Source organism: Onychostruthus taczanowskii, unplaced genomic scaffold, assembly GCF_017590055.1.
Source record: "Onychostruthus taczanowskii isolate IOZ18803 unplaced genomic scaffold, ASM1759005v1 scaffold1, whole genome shotgun sequence".
Taxonomy (NCBI): Eukaryota; Metazoa; Chordata; class Aves; order Passeriformes; family Passeridae; genus Onychostruthus; species Onychostruthus taczanowskii.
Genome location: NW_024496525.1, coordinates 18,815,411 through 18,835,061, shown reverse-complemented (window position 1 = coordinate 18,835,061; position 19,651 = coordinate 18,815,411). Strand labels below are relative to the sequence as shown.

The 19,651-nt window shown below is 45.9% G+C and overlaps 1 protein-coding gene across 5 annotated transcripts in view; it reads right to left on the bottom strand.

Moving 5' to 3' along the window:
* Positions 1–19,651, bottom strand: part of ESRRB (estrogen related receptor beta) — a 127,072-nt gene that overhangs the window by 10,250 nt on the left and 97,171 nt on the right. For all 5 annotated transcript variants that reach the window (XM_041427608.1, XM_041427583.1, XM_041427599.1 and 2 more), the window contains 3 exons: positions 7,291–7,401; positions 6,526–6,687; positions 275–544 (listed from right to left, as the gene is read on the bottom strand). In XM_041427608.1, coding sequence (XP_041283542.1) covers positions 275–544; positions 6,526–6,687; positions 7,291–7,401 — 543 coding nt within the window. The remainder of the gene's footprint in view (positions 1–274; positions 545–6,525; positions 6,688–7,290; positions 7,402–19,651) is intronic.

Below are 19,651 nucleotides of genomic sequence, written 5' to 3'. Positions count from 1 at the left end.
AAAGGCCTCCACAGACCCTTTTACTGCCTGAAACCAGCAACCAGTCCATCCCTGCCCTGTCTGTTCCACTCCCTACTACAGGGTCAGAGCACAGCTGGGGCTCTAGCAGCAGTAAGCCTCATTCCTCCCTGCTTTCCAGCTAAGAGTAGAGCTTTGAGAATGTTGCATGACACAGGCAGAGATTCTTAGGCAGTAGGCTCTAGTTTCCTCCCAGGTAAATAAGAGCATGAGCCTTGACTGGCTGGTTGCAAGACTGGCTGGGCCAGGGCTGTACCTGAGTTGGCGAGGGCCAGAGCTTTGAGTGTGACAAACTCCTCCTTTTCCACCTTCAGCTTCTTATAGCGGCGCACCAGTTGTAGGATGGCCAGGTATAGCTCCAGCAGCCCTGTCAGACGAGAGTGCTCTTCATCCATTATGTAGTCCTCAGCATAGACCAGCTTGTCCTCGTATGGCAGGGAGCGGTACACAATGCCCAGGATGAGAATTTCCATCCAGGCACTCTGCAGAAGGCTCATCTGGTCGCCAAGGGACAGGTTGGAGAACCCTAAGAGGGCAAAAGACAAGCAGGGTCAAATGGGTGTGCAGCAAAGCCTTTAGGAGACTAGGGTCCTTAGTTTCCCTGGGATCCAAACCATGCACTCTTCCCTACTGACCTGCCGCTTTAAAAAACCCCAAACAACTCACTAAAGTGAGTTGCTCACCTTGTCTTAGTGGCAATCAGCACACATGGACCTTACCCTTCTCTTTGCTCCTATGCCCCCCCCCCCCCCCCCAGCCTCAAGCAGGAATTCTGATGCTCTGATTGCATTTATGGGAGCCCAATGTTGGTGACAATCTCTTCAATGACCACTGCTTCTTTCATAGCAGCAGCTCTTTTGTACCTTCCCTCGCTTCCTCAGTAGGTCTGTATTGCAGCCCATTTAGTCTGTCCCAGCTGAAAAATGAGCAGAAAAGAGCTTCAGATGGCAGAAAAGAGGGCTTCTAATGGGATAGGAGGGAATGACACAGGCCTGAATTACAAGTATACTACAATCTCACATTTTGGCAAAGATGAGAAAAAGTCCTGCCACAACAAAGCACCAAAATGTGTTCAAAAATGAATAAATTTGTGAACAGAATCCTCCTCTATTCCTCATCCCACTCTGATTTCCATACCAGCAGCTCTGCCTACAACCCTACCCAGAGATAAAAATACCTTTGTGGTGACGCTGAAGTACCTAAATCATAGCCAAACCTGGTAGCAATGGAACAAGCCCCCACAGTGAATCAAATATTCTCGCCAAATACAGAAAGAGTGTGACAGACCTGACAGCCTGATCCTGGACAGCTCCAGAATCCACTTGAGAGAGTGGAGAGGACAAAAAACAGAGGCAATGTCCATCTCAAGGTGGGGAAAAAAGTGCATGGGAAGGAAAACTGTCTGTTATGCCCTCCGTACCTGGCACCCTTGAAGGACAGACAATGGAAGATCCTGGGAGATGGGCACTCTAACAGTCATTACAAACAGGAATGTCAAGCACAGTGTGTTGGTCCTCCCTAGGCAGCTTTTGCCCACCATGGACAGGCAGAAATTGCACTTTTTTTGGCAGCCCCTTGCTTTCAAGGGTTCCTAGGGCTGTGAAAGAAAGGGACACCCAGGCATGCCTCAGCTGGAAGGGTGATGCTCTGCTGGCCTCTCCAGGCATTTTCTCCCCAGATGCATATGAAGCCTTGGGGATCACCAAGAGACCTGTGAACTCATTGTGAGCCTCTCTGCAGAAGCCTCCCAGCTCCGCTGGCTGCATGCAAGGCTCAGCTGGACTTCTTCATTCCACATCACACCCTGCTCACAGCTCTTGGCCCCACATCGGGGCTTATACAGACAGGCACCATGATGATCATTTGATTTCTCTTGTTATCAAGTTGGCAATTAACAAAAGAGCTGATGATTGCTATATTGACTGGCTGTGGGATCTCTTTTTCTATCTGCACTATCTCAGCTGGGGAAGGGAAGGCAGAAGGGTGGGTTAGTGGTATTTATTTATCTCTACGCCATGTTTTGTGTTTGTGTTGCCAGGGGAAGCAAAGGGTGATAATGGCCTGGCAGCCCTTGGACATCCAATTTCCCTTATCAGGCCACTGAATAGAAAAGAGGCCCCAGGCCACATTAATTAACAGATACCAATCAGCTGTCACGTGCTGTGTGTGCAAGGTCTGAGGGGAGCAGTGGGTGGGAGGGAAGAATCAATAAACCATTGGGGAGGAGTGCCAGAGGGAACAGCTAAAGAGGAGTCCAAGCTACTGGGGAGAAGAGCTGCAAATCCAGCTCCATGACTGTGAGAGTGATTCCTGTACAGCACAGCCTGTGCTCTACATAGCCCTGATGAGTCCCACCTCTTGCCTGGGCTGGGAGGTGGGTGCCTTGTCCTTCATCTCACCCTTCTGCCCCTTGTGCCCTGCACTCAGAACTGTGCTGCTCTGGAATGCAGCCCTCCTGACTCAGTCCAAGTGCAGGCTGCTGCAGCTCCAATGCTGGGGATCCTGTCTCCACAGCTCTGCCTGCTGCACAGGGAGCTGATGAGAGTAGCCCTGAGATTAGAGTAAAGGTGCACACACAGCCACTGTTCCACTCTTTAAAACCTGAGATGTCTCCTTTGGTCATCCCTCTCCTAGCTCTGACCATGGAGATAAGTGCAGTATTTAGGCTGCTGCCTGAAGTCCATTTTCTGGATCAGTCACCTGGCCTTTCTGCGCCTTCATTCCCCATCTGGATTACAAAAGGCATTAGACCATTTCCCCTCACTGCAGTCTGCCAACAACATTTCTGAAAGATTGAGAAACAATCATGTAGTAGAGCGACAATATCCAGGACAGGCTCGTACTTTTCTGCTACAGAATAAAGTAGAAAAATTGATTTAACTCTAGCAGTAGCCTGTACACACATCATCTCTATTAACTGCCCCTTCCCAGAGGCTGTTGTGGCAGGTGAGAACAGGAGATACCATATTTTACCCTTTGCCAAGAAGAACAGAAAGCCAGCTGCAATTCCCACCCACCTGGGAAAGCCCCTGGCCAGAAGCACTCCCAGGTAGCCAACAACTCCAGCTCCAGCAGGCGAGTGGGAAGAGGGAGCGCTGTGGTGTCAAGCCTGGACTTGAAATGTCTGGGAGAATTGGGACCCTTTTCCTCCAGTGTTCACACGTGTGGAGTGCAAAGGCTAAAGGACTGTCCCTGAACCATTGAAGTAAAGGGGAAATAATATAACTGTCTTCATGCTATAAGAGTTGAGATCAGGGAAAGTAAATGCTAATTTCACCTGGCCAAAATCACAGGCTTGCTATTTATTGTAGGATTGTAACACTGGGGACCCTCTAGTTGTGAAATTTTCTGTCATCCTACAGCTCCCAGGAATCGCTAGAATACAACTTTTTTGCATTCTTGAGCTGTTGATGGTCCAGTATCCAGAAAATGCCCTTAGTGATCCATTTCTTGCTGTTTTTCTCAAGTCTGACCCTGAAGGGTGCCTAATCCACCTCTGCCCCAAAAGAGAGCCCCTAGCTCTAGCACAGAGCTGCATGCATGTTTCCCTCCTTCCCAGGTACACCTTGAGAAAAGCTGCTTTATTTGCAACTGCTGATGTGACATTCAGGTTGGGGTTTTTTTAATTTTAATTTTTTTTATTATTATTTCAGTGGTTTGGCAGTGGGAGCTCCCAGAATTTAAAAAAAAAATCACATAATTTGTGGCGAGTGGAGTTCATAATCTGTTAATTTATTATCATTTCTGTCATCCTGGAGGGCCATTAGCAGAGGTAATAAAAGGAGATGTAATTATAGGATCTGAGGCCACTCCAGACACAGCTGCTGTCACTCCACTAGCCATATTTCATTCTGTGCTAGTACTAATGTCTTCCTGGTGAGAACAGCACAACAGCTACCCTGGGAGAGCCTTCATCATCACCCCTCAAGAGAAGTCCTGTCAGCCTGCATCAAAGCAAGAAGAAAAGGAGGACGTTGTTCCAAGACAATTTCCATGGGGGGAGAGTGAGAAGTGGGGAGGGGGCCTCATACAGAAGGGAACAACCCCACATTGGCTAAGTGTGGCTTTTGAGCTCAACAGCCTTATTTTGGCTAATAAGGCTGTTGAGCTAATAACATTTGCTAAACACGATTAAACATGTTTTATTGTTATCATAGGAAAGTGTGTTTAAGTTTTACTGATTTTATTTGCTAATACTGTGGGGTAGAAGTTTGTCTTGACACCTGGGATCCTTCAGGGCTGGTATGACTTTAATGTCACATCTTTCTTTACTAATTCCAGCGTGAATACAAGTCAGGAATATGTGACTTTTTATCCTTTCTCCATCATTCTCTGACGAATACTTTATGCACAAAGGAAGCAATGTCATGTTTTGCTCAAAATTCTTGGAAGGCAGAAAATCAGGGCATAGATAATTTAGACACCTGGCAGTCTCCTGGCCCTGCCCTGCTCTGCCCCCTTGCTGCATAACTCAGAATGTTTCATACTTGTTGCAGAACTATAGAGTTTTTGTTCCATGATTATGAACTGTCTTTTATTATCTTTTTTTTCTCAGTACTGCTTTCTTATGTAACAATTCTTGAGCTCTCGCCTGTGCACACTGCTGTTATAAAATACTCCTGCTGGTCTGAACTGTGCCAGGCTGATTACTGTGGCTGTTACTGTGTTGTAGGGCCTTTGATAGGAGAGAAAAATACACAGAGAAATTTGAGATGATAGCAGGTATGTCCTGATTTCAGAAAGGAGAGGAAGAGCCCCTTTCACAGTGCAGGAGCAATCTCTACTATGCTCCTGTTCTGGGACAGTATTGCCAGGATGGAAAACTCTGTAGGAATTTGGCTCTTCCCCCAGCCACAAGGTAGGGAACTACAGTAGGGCACTCTGTGTGAACAGATGTAGCCAAGGTTAGAGGGATGTACAACAGCGCCTCACTGGACAGCCACAGCAGCTAATTGCATTGCATTAAAGCCATTCCTGTTAACACGCCAGGTATTGGGTTAGTAGAGCAATCCAGGCTGAGTTCTCTAATCACCACTGTAACCCCACTTGTGATGAATCAGCCCCAGATGGATTCCAGCACTAGTGATGGGTATAATCCCTGCAGATATGGCAGATCTCATGTAAGAAGGGCACCACCAAGATTAACCTCTTCTCAGAAATACTGTCCTCAAAATGTTTCTTCAGACTTCAGAATCCCATCTCATGACAAGCCATATTCCATATAGCCCATAAAACCATTAACTCTTGGGTCCCAGGAGAAACACTGCAGAAAAAGAGAAGCAGCTGCCAAAAAACCAAAAGAGGAGCAACAGAAAGAAACAAAATACATGGGAAAACTAAACTGTCTGATCACATATGTTAAGATGCTTCATTAAAAAAAAAAAAAAAAAAAACAAAACCGAAAAACAAACCAAGAAGCAAAGCAAAACAAAACAGCACAGACCCATGCAGTGGAAGACATAGTCAGCATGCAGTAAATCCTGTGATCCTGTATCAGAGCCTCATATATTCTCCTGACAAAAGGAAGGGGAACAGAAGGCAGGAGATAGCTGAAGTGAGCTGTTTATAAACAGCTTTAGTGAGCTGTTCATAGTGAATTTCTGAAGCAATCTTTGGAAAGCAGCCTTGTAAATCCCAAGGATATCCTCTAAGTTCCCTGGCTAGCCTTCTCCACACACAAATCCAACCTATCTGTTTCTGGTGGGGCTGGAGAGAGAATAGAGAGAGGGGAGCATTTTCCCTTCCCAATCCAAATCTGGGAAGAACCCATAACTCAACACTGAGGACCATATCTGCTCCTTCAGCCTCGGTCCACCCTACCTACAGGTGTGGGACACTTGCTATGTCACTCAGTCACACAGACACACACTGTATATAGCCAGCGAGCCTTCCAAGGCCAGTCACACTGCCAATAAATTGTCCTCATTATTTGTCAACAAAGAAGCCTTGAGATTCACTGGCAATAGCACATCGTCCATCACAATGGGATTTGTTCTGTCACAAATCTAGTAGGACAAGATTTCCTGAGTCTGGACAAGAATGCCCACTGCTGAGAGGGTGTGTATCTACCTTGTTATTAGCAATAAAGTCCAGTCACTGCCATAATATTTATTCAGCTACGAATACAACAGACTGAGGTCATGTTGATGTAGTGCAAAACTACAAGTGCAAGTCCACCACACCATCCCTAAGGCTGTTTCCCAAGTGTTTTCACTGGGCCACTCAATGCCAGATATGACAGAGAACTTCATGGTATCATATCAAAGCCTTCTGCATAATCCCAGGACACACACGTGTACAGTGATCAATTTATGCACCTCCATCATAGGCTGGAGTCTGCACTGGAGTTTGTTACCACAAGAGCCCATCACTAGCAGTATTTTCCACCCACCCAACAGTACTTCACTATAGGAAAAAGTCCTCGTTGAGACCAAAAGGGATAGGCACATAGATAAATAATAGCTCCCTTTGCTGTTCATGCTTACACCCTTGTAATTCCCCATTTACCTGGGATGTGCTTTGCCCAGCCAATGATCACCACCAGTTCCCTGTCTGCCAGGTCACAGAGGGTTGTCAGGGCTTTGATGTCACTCTCCGGCATGGTTGGATCAGGCATGGCATAAATCTTCTCTGGCTCAGCCACCAGCAAGTGGGAGACGATCTTAGTCACTGCACATTTCAAAGGAGAAATTGCTGTATCTCTTGTGACATAAGGTGAACCCTCCTGGGATAAGACGTGACTACAGAGCCCCTAGGACCTCAGTAACAAAACCACACTGCAGCTACACAAGCTGTAGTGATCTGCCTAGGACAAACCAGCTCTGCACGGGATGACAAAAGCAGGAAGCTGCTGTAATGTTGTCAGTCATTGTCTCAGGTAGGTCCACGGAGGGGAGAAGGAGGTATAAGCAAAAAGTTGGTGGGATGTGGAAAAGTTTAAGGAGTAATGGGTAGTATTGAAGAAAGTAATCAGCATGGGACTGGCTTTGTTAACATGGCTCGGGTAAAGGAAAAGATCAGAATATCACTAAATGGATTTACATAATCTCCTAGGAAATGCCTGGTATTTAACCTTAGGTACAATGAATACAGTACCTGAGCTGTACCTAGGCCTGTCTAATTACCTCTACACTGCAATTGTAAGAAAAAATTTCAGTACTGTTGACTGATACAGGAACTGGAAGTGACAATTGCTACGCTGTACTTTTGGGAGACCAGTGAAAAGAAATATAGTGACAGCTCAGAGGACCACAATTCAAGACCAATACGTACATGGCTTTTTAGCTGGGGGAGGGATCTGTAGGCTCAGGTAAGTGCTGCTCTCAGAATCCAGTCTCCTTTTGTATTTCTGACGGCCTCCACGGACTCGATCCAGACGAACACCTGCAGGTAAAACCAAAAAGTCCTCATGATTCCTTAGTGCCTTACAGAACCCTGACATGCAAGTACTAAAATTTGCTAAGTAAGATGTTCCCCACACTCCAGGGAGCTTCCCTCTCCCTTGAAGGAAGAACTCAGAGATCTCACTTGAGATCTCAGCTGAGCCCATAAATCTCAATACCAGCTAGACTGCCTCCAGCTCTAAGCATGCTGCTCTGAGCTTTACTTTTATTCAAGACATTAATGAACATACAAATTAACCCATTCAAACTCTTGAATCACTATAAATCTGATGGGCAAATGAAAAGCTTCACAACTCAGTGCCCTCTACATGATCTTGCTTTTAAAAAGCAAGACTTTAAATGTCAATCAAGCTAGCAGTTATAAAAATAGGCTTTTAGACTGATCTTAAAAATGAGATGTTAAATGTTCTGTGACTTCTTATTGTTTATATTTGAAAAAGGCGACCTATAGCAAACAGATAATGAACTATGAATTCAACAAAGATGTTTCAGCCTTGATCAAGTAAGGCAACTGTAATAAAAGTAGAATCCAAATAAATAGAAACAACCTTGACTACAATAAAGGAATGATAAAGATGAAGTAGGGAGACACTGAAGAATTTGTTGCAGCTTTTTCAAAGTACAGTGAAAAAATTCCTAGTGACTGGGAAGTACCAGTGATTGTCACCGTGCTAAAAACCATAGCATCATCAATAGACCAGGAACAGCAACTAAGTTGTCATATTAGTACAAAATACGATGTTAAAAAGAAACTGTGAAAAAACCCCTACAGATATTTGTGCAGTTGTCTGTTTTTTTCTGAGCAGCCATATGTACTCTGATAATCAGTCTGTGAAATTACGGTAACTCAGTCTTGCTGGGAGAAACAGCTTTGCAAAAAAAATCTTTCAAGGTAAATGTAGGAGCATTTGATTAGAATAAAATTTTGAATTTACACTGTACAAGTACTTCCTTAGAAACACACAGGAGTTTATCTAGTCTGATCATGGGAAGCAATTATGTGATACACTTAATAATCACATTAAGTCATTAATATTTTGCAATCATACCACTACATAAACACAAACAACTAAAAGCAAACACTCCACATCAGTTCTGAAGTGACACTTTTTGAGCAACCAGTACACCTGAAAAAATCTGCAGTTGGCTTGCAAATATTCTACCTAGAAGGAGGCATGTCTGTCACGCTGCATTTCAATGCTATGTTTGCTTACTCTGTCAGGGAAAAGATAAAGCTTTTACTGTGATGCTCACGCCAGCCACACCTGCACCACCTGAAACTGCTACTGGCAACATCTAGATCCTGATACTCTTCATGGCTAGAGCACCATAACAATCTGACTACCAATTGCCCCCTAAGCAACAAGAATACCAGGCCAACAACGCTCAGGCTGGCAGCAGGATCTCACACTGAGCAGGAGAAGCAGGAATGAGCAGGTTTGGAGCTCTGCACAGCAAGGGAGCTGCTGCTGTGGGTGGCTGCTATGGGAGGACAGCAGGTGTTGGAGAAGATGGAGAGGAAGGTATGAAGCTGAAGTAGGTGAACTCAGGTCACACTGAGTAATTTCTTTCCCCTGCCCCATTTTCTATTTCTTACTCTGTATAGAGAATTCACGGACATCCCTAAGTACCACCTTTCTCTTCCATTACATGGTATTTTTTCTGAAAATGATGCCTATTGCTTCTTTTACTTCCATTTCCAGTGGCAGGTAGCTTGTGGGCAATATTCCTTCCTGGGAGCCCAAACACACTTCAGAGAGCAATTTCAAAAAGGATGGCCAGGGAATCCCAAACCTGAGGTTATCTAGGGAGATCCCTAAAGAACAGCAGTAATAAAATCCAGGATGAAGCAGGAAATTTTCACTTCCATCCATGATTTCTTTCTCTCCATAAACGTGCCCTGGTTTCTTAAGGAGTGAGACTCTATTCCATGGTTTGCTGAATGAATGACAGCTACCTATAAGCCAGGAGAGAAGGGAGGGACACAAATTTCTGGAACTGCCAGTAAACGAAACAACCAGGTATGAAATATAAAAGGATGAGGAATATACTGTTGGAAGATTACAGAGGAACAGGCTGCCAAGATTTAGGACTGAATCACATCTTCCCAGGACCCTCCCAGATAAGGATCATAGGTGGGTGCATTCCCTCACACCAGTGGTCAGGGGAGGGAAAGAGGGAGCTGCCACTCTCGGCTGGCAGAAGCCAACACACAGCCCTCCAGGATGCTTTCGCTGTGCAGTTTGCTAAGCAGCGGGAGGGGGAACTAGGAGGAGTAGGAGAAAATGGGGGAAGGAGCCTGTTTCCTCCTCCCAAGGAGAATGCCATCTTCCTGTGCTTGGCAGAGAGATGGCTGCACAGGTTGCAGCAGTATTAGGGACCCTCAATCAGATTATAAGGACACAAGGGACTTAAGTGCATTAAAAAAAGATAAGAAAGACGCAGAGAGATTTACCCTGAATCCCTCCTTCCCCTACTGAGCAGATAGAGGTCTGTTTGCCCAAGGACTTTAGCTTGTTAATTTTGAACAAGTGTTTGTCCTCCTCTTGTTCCCCTTCCCTTGTGACACTCCTTGAGGCAAACGTTTTCAATCAGCACTTGCAGAGCCACAATTCTACCCTGTCATCATCGCTTCAGCCGCAGAGCTGGTGAACAGGCTGAGCCCCCCACAGCACATGCCGGCTCCAGCTGCTGAGTGAAGTGACTACAGGTACTGTAGTCTACAGTGACAGGTACTACAGTAAACAAAAGCATTTCAACCTTCCAAGTCCCTGGCTGTAACACTCCAGTCACAAGCATCATGGTAAAATCCTTTTTCTAAAGATCTGACAGCCTAATGGGTCATATCTAGATGGAAGGAAAGAGCATGGCCAAAAATCAGTGCCTGTGGTATCTAGGTACTCAGGTTATATGCCTGCTGCTCTGCTTGATTTCCTCTGTGGTTGATTTTAAGACAGGCAGGCTGGTTACAGTGCAGCTCTGAGAGGGACACTAAAGGACAGACATTAAAATGGAGTGGGGAGGTGTGGTGGGGGAGCTCAGAGAAGCAGCATGAAGGAAAACACTATGCAGAGAAGAAATGGAGGGGAATGTAAGCTGGGATACAAATGGAAGTGAGAGAATGTAAGGAAAAGGAAGACGAAAGAGAGAGGGCTGGAGCAAAGCTGAGGGGCACGTACCCTGTAATCACAAGGGCAGGTTTCACACCACATGTGCAGCCATCTGAGCACTGACTGCAAGGTGCAGCAGCCATGCATGAGATGCAGCTGTCCATACTCAAGGCTTACAGAGGATTGCAGCCTCACAACAAGACAGCAGCAAAATAAAGCTCCTGCACAAACCCCATGCTCACATGAATCACAACTGGCCAGTTCAGAGGAGAGAAGACAACCTACAAAAATGTCACCACCACAGGCACTCCTGGACCCCTCTTTGTGTCAGCAAGGAGTTGAGATCAACAGTATAGGACAAGGTTTGGAAAGCACCACCCCTTGATAACTTTACTGGCAGTTCCTTCAAATTAAGGCTATCTATTCTGGAAACATGCCCTTTCCTCCCATTCCCCTGTGTGGCAAAACCTGCTGCTGTTCATTCAATTTCGTTACCTTTTGAGAGATCCTGCATAAAAGTTCTCCTTATCTGACCTAGCTATGGAGCTGGCTCTGGTGTATGCCCTAGGGATTGAGTTCCAGCTCCCCCGGAGCTTGTTCTCAGCTCCCCTGCCTGCCCAAGCCCCTTCCTGGGACAGGGCAGGGCCAGGACTCCTGCAGGACATCTCAGCTCAGCCTCCTGCCGGGGCAGGGATGTCAGTTTTCTAAGTGTCCTGTGGGTGCCACTCGTGTTCCAAGCACTCTTGCAGAGGTCTGTGCCAGCACCAAGCCTCTGCAGTGGGAGAGCTGATCTGCTGATCGTTCAAGCTGCCTGCACTTCTCTGACATGGCCCTTGGAGAGACGTCTGCCCGACAACTTTGGGATCAGATGTCCCCTTACCGACTTGATAACATCAGGCCTTGGGGTTTTTTTCTTAATGGAAGTAAAATAATTCCATCTTTTTTTAAAAGCTGGACCCAGGCCGAGACTGTCAGAAGTAAAAATAGCCGAGCATGCAGAGGCGACAGCACACAGAGGCAGGTTTAGTTTCTCTTTTATTTTCTGGGGACTAAAAATACCCTTATAAAAGCTCTGTGAAGCTAAGCCCTGGCCAGTGGGAAATGCAGTCAAGGCCCAATATCAGCTGTCGTGTCAAATTACCAGCCTCACCTCACTTTCCATCGAGTCCTGTCACATGCCCATGGATTGATAGGAACAGAAAGATCTATCTTGCCAAAAGAGCTAACGGAGGAGCCAAGCTACTGGGTTTGCATGGCACAATATGTGTCTAGACCAAGAAGGACACAACCAAAGGGAACACATGGCAAGTGCTGGTCAGGAAGCAAAAGGGCTGCTTTTGCTGAGATTCCGTGATACACTGGCCAGGTGCTGTGTCCACTGCCCACCTAATCCTTGAGCTGCAGTTTCCACACTGCTCTCCCAGGGTCTGAGCTGGGGTGGTGCTCTGTAGCTAGCAGAGCACCTGTCTCTGGGAGCTGCAGTCTAAAGTACATGGATTGGTACTGGCCAAGGAAGCTGGAATGTATAGGCTAAAAAGCAGAGAAGGAAGGAAGGAAGGAAGGAAAGAAGGAAGGAAGGAAGGAAGGAAAGAAGGAAGGAAGGAAGGAAGGAAAGAAGGAAGGAAGGAAGGAAGGAAAGAAGGAAGGAAGGAAGGAAGGAAAGAAGGAAGGAAGGAAGGAAGGAAAGAAGGAAGGAAGGAAGGAAGGAAAGAAGGAAGGAAGGAAGGAAGGAAAGAAGGAAGGAAGGAAGGAAGGAAAGAAGGAAGGAAGGAAGGAAGGAAAGAAGGAAGGAAGGAAGGAAGGAAAGAAGGAAGGAAGGAAGGAAGGAAAGAAGGAAGGAAGGAAGGAAGGAAAGAAGGAAGGAAGGAAGGAAGGAAAGAAGGAAGGAAGGAAGGAAGGAAAGAAGGAAGGAAGGAAGGAAGGAAAGAAGGAAGGAAGGAAGGAAGGAAAGAAGGAAGGAAGGAAGGAAGGAAAGAAGGAAGGAAGGAAGGAAGGGAGAAGGGTTGTATCCAAAGTGTCTCCTACAAAATTCTCCTCTTCCTTTCTGCTCTGAACTTCAGGAGAGACAATAGCATGTGGTAATGGGATGAGTAAGCCGGGAGGAAGCCTATCAAGGAAACAGAAAGCAGAGATGACCATTAAAAGTCAGGCCTGCCAAGATGGAGAAAGAAATAAGACTGTAGGGAAAAGCATCTCTGCCTAACAGGAATGGAGAGGCTGCAAACTGACTAGGCTCTCTTCTGTTACTCAGATTTCAGCTTGGGAATGAGAAAAGATCCCTTTACACTCTTAGGCTCTAGTACTGTGGCAAAAAGAGGCCAGCCCCTAGAGAGTCTTTTGGTAGGTGACAGATGCAATTACTCAACTCATCTGAAATACATGAGAGCAACTTGAGGATCACAAATCAGCACAACCAGAAGAACCCAGTGACTAGGCTGGTGCAGGTGACCAAGCCTGGAAATTACACTTGCAAAGAGAGGGTGAAGAACTATCCTGGGGATGAGGGGAAGTGGAGATGAAAATCCATCTCCCATGTTACAAGAGCCTACAGAGAAATTAGATCAGTTCAGGTAGGATGCTGGAGCCTCTTCCACCTTTGATGGTTTCAGGGTTATGTTAGTCAGGTAGGAAAGTTTCTTCACTGTCAGGCTGACTGAAGAGTCCCTGGATGCAGAGAGACAGGTTAGCCCTGTGATACCTGATGATACCTGTCCCAGAGGCTCCCAGATGCCTTGGAGCAGTGACACAAGGTGTCAGCTCCTCACACAGAAACACAAGCAGCATGTCCCAGACGGTTGGTCCAAAGCATACAAAGTCAGGTGGAACCCACAGAGCTTCAAACCAGGCTTTCTCCTCTGCCAGTGCCAGCTGCATGGCTGCCAGCCCTGCAGGGCTGTCTGCAGCACCAGCCACTGCTGCCTCTCAAATGTACATCTTTCTTCCCATGCTGAGCCCCTCTCGCTTTGCTCCCCACACTTTGCTCCCTATGGAAACTCAGGAATTAACAAGGGCTTCAAGGGCAAATGGGAATAAAGAATACCTCAGTACCTTGTTCTCTGCGACAACTTTCTGTAATAAGCCCCACACCCATGTGTTCACCCTGTATCCATGATCCATGCAAATGTTCTCCTCTGACTGCTTCCCTCCCAGCCCTCCAAACAGTCTGAAGCAGGTCAGCAGCTACAGTGCTTATGTCACCCATGGTCACAATACCTGCACAGCAGAGGGCTGAGGGGCACTGTGCAAAAGGAATAGATGCAGGCACGTACCTGCTAGGAAAAGACCAAGGTTGCATTTCACAACAGGACCTAAAAGATGACAAAGCCTCAGCCCCACTGATTTTCCAAGAGGCAGAACTCAGAAATAAAGCCCCAAAGCAGTGCTTGCTGCCCAGAGGAACCTGCAACCCTAGGTGTGATTTAACTCACCTTACTTTAGACTTTGATAGCTCCCTTCTGTGCAACTGGGCTCCCTTGACCCACAACAGAGAAAAAGGCACCTCCACATTCAGCTCACTGGCCTGAGGAGGTTTCATGACAGATACTCTCTTCACTGACTACCAAGAGAAACCCTGTGGGATGAAACCAATGCTATCTATAGTCCAGTTTTCTGTCTCAGTGTATTTCAGTGGAGCAGATTTTGGAACAGGTAGAGGAGCATAAGTATGGATCAACAACAACAATTTTTGATATGTGACATAATGGAGAAGCCCCCACCACTACATGGAAAGAGATGGAGATCCACAGAGGACAGGGAGTTAGACCCACCTACACAGCACGCTCTTCTTGAGCCTTGAAGCATCTCCTCAAGTCCTCACCTCAGCAGTGGCTTTTCTAATGCAAAGAACTACTGTCCACTTCTTACTGAATTCTTAAATTGGCACGTTGTGCCAGGAAGTTCTGAATAAAGATCCTGTCAGGATACCCTGCAGGTCAAGAGCTGGCTCAGTCTTCAAGGTGAGTCAGGGGAAGGGATTGAGAATCTCAGCAGAGCTGAGTCACTGGTGCACACAGGTTATCAGAGGCACATGCCTAAAGTTACTGTAGAGCAATGGGGACATATATTTAGACCCATCCCATTCTTGAAGAATCATACCTGCTGTGTTGTCAAAAGTGCCTAAAAGCTTCTAGGACAATGGCTGGGTTCTAAAAATCCCAGGATGGTTGTTGCAGTTTGTATCTGCTTCCTCTTTTCTGTATATATTATAAGAGCACTAAGCACAGTTTTGGTGACAGAATACACAAAGTATTTATTATAAACCTATGTAGAGGTGATGCCTCTCTGAACCCACCTAGATGTATATTGATGGAACCTGGACTTCAATGTTTAAAAAAATGGAGATCTAGTTAGGTGTGGTAAGAACCGCAAAATTCAAAAAGAATGAGAGGAACCAAATTAAACAGATTCATAATCCATTAGATAAGAGAGAAGATGTAGGGATGGTCCTGGATGTGCCATTCTTATGTCCAGAAAACACACCAAGTGCTCTCAGCCCAATGTACAATTTGTGAACAATCCATCTGCTGGAGGCCTCCTCTTTGGAGAATTACCATCAACCTGCCAAAGGCAGCACTTGCTCTCCATCACAACTCAGCTCCAGCCACATTGCAAATGCTCAATTTATGCCTTGGAAAATAGTTGGATGTGGAAGATAGAGTCATCAAGATGCCACTCACTGTTCCCAGAGATGCCATTTCAAAGGACAGGGGGTTGCATGTCTGTTTTTAAACACAAGGATATTTTAGAGAAAGAAAAATCATTTTTTCATTCTCTTTTTTCATTTGGGTACCTCCAATAGTGATATATCTGGCAGCGGCTGGAGGCAGAATACTCTATAAATACAAAGCCATTAAATTGCACACAGCAGCAACCTGATCGGGGCTACCTTTTAATTTCCTGACATGAGCTGGCCACTAACCCAATTACCCAGGGTCCCCGGAGGAGCCCTCATCCTTCCCAGGAAGCACAAAGCAAGAGCCCAAGCATATTGCAGGGATGTCAGCAGAGCTTTCACTGAAATCAAATATCTTTTTGAGAACACATGGTCTGGAAGAGGGAATGTGGGCAGGAGGGAGAGGCTGCTAGAGGCACTTTGCTCCATTGAGAGATTCTTTCACTTGAAAACAGAAATTAAACAACCTCCATTTGGTTACATTGCTGAGAAGGAGCTCTGCTGTTGATTCAGTTATCTCGATTTTAGTAGAAGATGAAGGCAAAGTTGTAAGTGGAAGTGGTTTGAAATCACCAATGCTTGGAATCCCTTACTCAGATACTACATGACCACATCAAATTTACAACATCACACAGCCAAGTCTGTCCAGGATGACAGATTTGATTCCTTGTGAAAAATTTATGACATCAGCAGCTGGTGAGGGAAACTGAAGAGTTAGGAATAAACACCAGGGCAATTCCACTGAGTACAGGGTTTCCTAATAAACCAGGGTCTTGAAGAGGAAATGGATTTCAGAGATAGCTGCTTCTGAAATTTGGAGATTACAGTCTCACCGTCTTGGAAGTGGGGATCACTCCAGCATTCACAGAGATGCAGGCACTAGATAACACAAGGGTTACCAGGTTATTGCAAGTTTCTGGGAGGCAGGGTATTCCCAAAGACACCAGGGAGTGGAAGGAAAAGGGAACAGGAAGATGAGCTGAATGAACTTTGTGGCTCTCTTCTGTAGACTTCTCTTGCCTGTTTCACTGCCTGGTGCTGCAGTGTCAGTATCCACACATTCCAGCACACCTCACATCAGAAATTATATTAGATAGATAGGAGTCCAAGAGCTTGGGAGATTTGTAGCAAAGAATTTGGGTTCCCTGTTGAATTCAATATTTGCATGTTCTCTAGCATTTCTTATTGAAATGCAGTAAGAGCAAAGGAACAAAACCTGAGCAAAGAATGGCTGTACCTGAGCTTACTACAGCATAACAGTTTTGGGAAGAAAGAGTCATGCAGATAAGATAAATCACATGTCTTTACTGGATAATTGCTTAACTTCTGTCTTGCTGTTAAAAAGCCTCCCTTTTCTGCATCCAGATTACATATCCTTCTTTCTTCCTTCCTTTTATTTGTAGACTTCACCCTCAGCACACAAGGGTGATTCTTGAGAGCCAGGAGGCAAGGCTGAGGACAACTTACCTTCAAAGACATTCAGAGTGGGGTAAAACACCTCATACAGGGCAGGTTTCCTATCCAAGGAATCCCCACTCTGCTTTTAGCATGTGCATGTACTCCTGTGAACTCCTATCTTCTGCTTTCTGGAATAAGGTATACCTACCTGGTCTATCACTGGGCACATCCCCAGTCTTTGCCCTCTTCCTTGGACGCCAGCCAGTGATGTCTGCAAGAAACTGGGCAGAAGCCACTCATACATCCCAGAAAGTTGCACTTGGGACTCAGTCATGAGCAGAACTCTGAGACAAGTCTTAGCACTGGTAGGGAGCAGAGGACAACTTCAGCAACATAATATACATTACTTCCATTAAGAAAGAAAATAAAACTCAAAAGCTGGGGGAATAATCAATGGCATTTCAATGCCTGGATGAGATTTTTTTAACAGACATTTTCTTTGCTGTGTGGTTTTCTGCTGTGATGTGACACATTTGCATGTGCATTCACTTCATGAAAAGCATTTCATGACCCAGCTTTGCTTCCTTTTCAGAACTGTTTATGCTCCATTTGGGTCTCTGCAGATGTGCCAGCACAGAACAGGGAACAACACAGCTTTAGAAACAATACAATCCTTCGAAGGAAAAGTTCTGCAGAGCTTTCACAAGAGAAAGGACCAAACAGCCAGAAAACACCCAGTCTGTTCTCTTTGGTGTGGCATGGTTTAATATGTCTTCTCCACCTGCCTGTCATTTCCAGCCAAAGATGAGTTTTGTAATGAGAGGCCTTGATGTTTCATTGCAATTCACCTGTTATCCCCATCCCTCTTCTGATGATCTCAGAACATTTCCCTTTCATGGGCAGTACTGCATTTATGTGACAAAATTTTTGTAGCAGGAGACTGCAGGTGTGGTTTCTGTGTGAAGACATCAGAAACTGCCCCTACGCCCACTCCAGACAGCTCCAAAATGAACCCACCATTGCCCAAAGCTCAGCAGTGCTGGTGGTGCCTCTGTGATAACAAATTCAAGAAGGGGTAAAAGCAGCTGAGAGAGAGGCATGAGAAAATACAGAAGAAACAGGCCTACAGATACCAAGGTCAGAGAAGAGGAGGTGCCCCATGTTCTGCAGGACCTGGGGTGCCCCAGGTTCAGAGAGGCAGCAGAGGTGTGGAGGGCAAAGTGGTGAGCTCATGTTTAACCAGCCAATCAATGTCCAAAATGAAACCTCTGAGCCCACATACACAAGCATCGTGTCATCTGAAATTACATCTGCCTCTTGAAGAAAAACAATTGCTGTAGAACAGAAAGGTTATAGGTAGCTAGAGCATGAATGGCAAGGGTATATTATTCCTAAAACTGACAAGGTATACTGAGTTTTTAAAAGAGGTTTTGAGCAGCCAAATTGTCGAAATTTCTCTATCATTCCAGAAATCCAGGAAGATCTAGATCTACTCTGTAGAGCCCACAGTTAAAGAGCTACACTTTGTCATTGGAGGCACAAAAACAGACAGCAACGGGAGCAAAGAGAGGCCATGGGCTGGACAAACCCCGGGATTCCCAGCTCTGAACAATGCCTCTCCACTGGAAGTTGCAGGGCACACTTTTCCTGCACTGGTTGTCCCCCCACACCAGACATTACTTTCCCCATTTGGGGTGAGCAGTATCACTGGTTTCTCTGATTTTTGCAGAGCAGAGGGACATGCAATTCTACTGGACAAAGCTGTGAAGATGCCGATCACCACCACTGCCTGCAGGCTGGTGGTGCAGCAAGGCAAAGAGCAGCAGAGCACAGATTTTCTGGGGACAGTGCATCCCTACATGAACACTGCTGGAATGCTGGACTTGAGATTCAGCAGGTTCCTATACGAGCCTGCTAGGGCTAATTAATGCTCCCTTGGGAGCGCACTCCAGATGGAAGGGGAAAGTGAGAGACAGACAGCCAGACAGGCCAACACTTCAGACATCTGAGCCAGCTGGGCTCCGTGGGCAGAGCTTTCTGCTTGCCACTTTCCCCAGTGAGTCCTGCCTGCTCTGCAGCACCACACCAGGAGAACCTGAGACAGCAAAGCTCTGGTGTCCGTGCAGTTCCCTTGTTGCAATACATTGATCAGAGCTCTCTTAAAGAAAGTGGCCTGGATATCTGAGACACCTATTGATTGCTCCATTGGCTCTCTTCCTGCCCTGATCCTCATTCACTCGGCATTGCCTGAATAACCCGCACGTATATGTCAGGGCCAGTCTCCCTGGATCTTAAAGGGAGCTCACAGCTTTCTGCCTAGCTGCAGCCTATGCAGGGAGAAGACATGTCTCAAAGACATGTCTCAAGACATTTCAAGTGCAAAGCAGACCTTGAAGTCACAGGTATTTGTTTTTTGCCATCTTTGAGTACTGATGCCTTCTGCTTCAAGAACGAGGTAACGCCACACGCCCAGCAGGCAGGAGGTGGCATCATGTATGGCAACAATAATCAGGAGAATTAGAAGAAACCATGAAGCCCTTAACTAGTTACTAATGGAATATCATATTCTTCTTGAGCAAAAGGACAGTTTCTTTACCAGAAACACCCCCACTGAATTTCAAGCCCAGTGGCTTGCCCAAGGACATCAAGGAGAAAACTGTGAAGAGAAGAACTGATTTCTCGATCTTGCCTTTAACCAAAAGACTGCTTTTCTCCAAACTTTTGATAATCAAGCAGGACAAAGAACATGGTTTAGCAACCTTCTGCCATGCATGAACCCAGGGATGATGAGACAGGTACATCAAGACAAAGCAGGAAGTGGATCTATTAAAAGGAAAAATAATCATAACCCAAATATCAAGAGACATCTTGTCCTAATGAGAGTTTGGAGACTGCAGAACAGGCTCTCTGGGGAAACCAAAACATCAGGGATTCTTAAAAACAGTTAAACTACTAGAATGGTACAGTTGGGAACACTCGTGCCTTGGCAGAGAAAAGGGATGGATGAGCTAATAGCATGACAGATCAGAGATGGAAAAGACCAATGGACC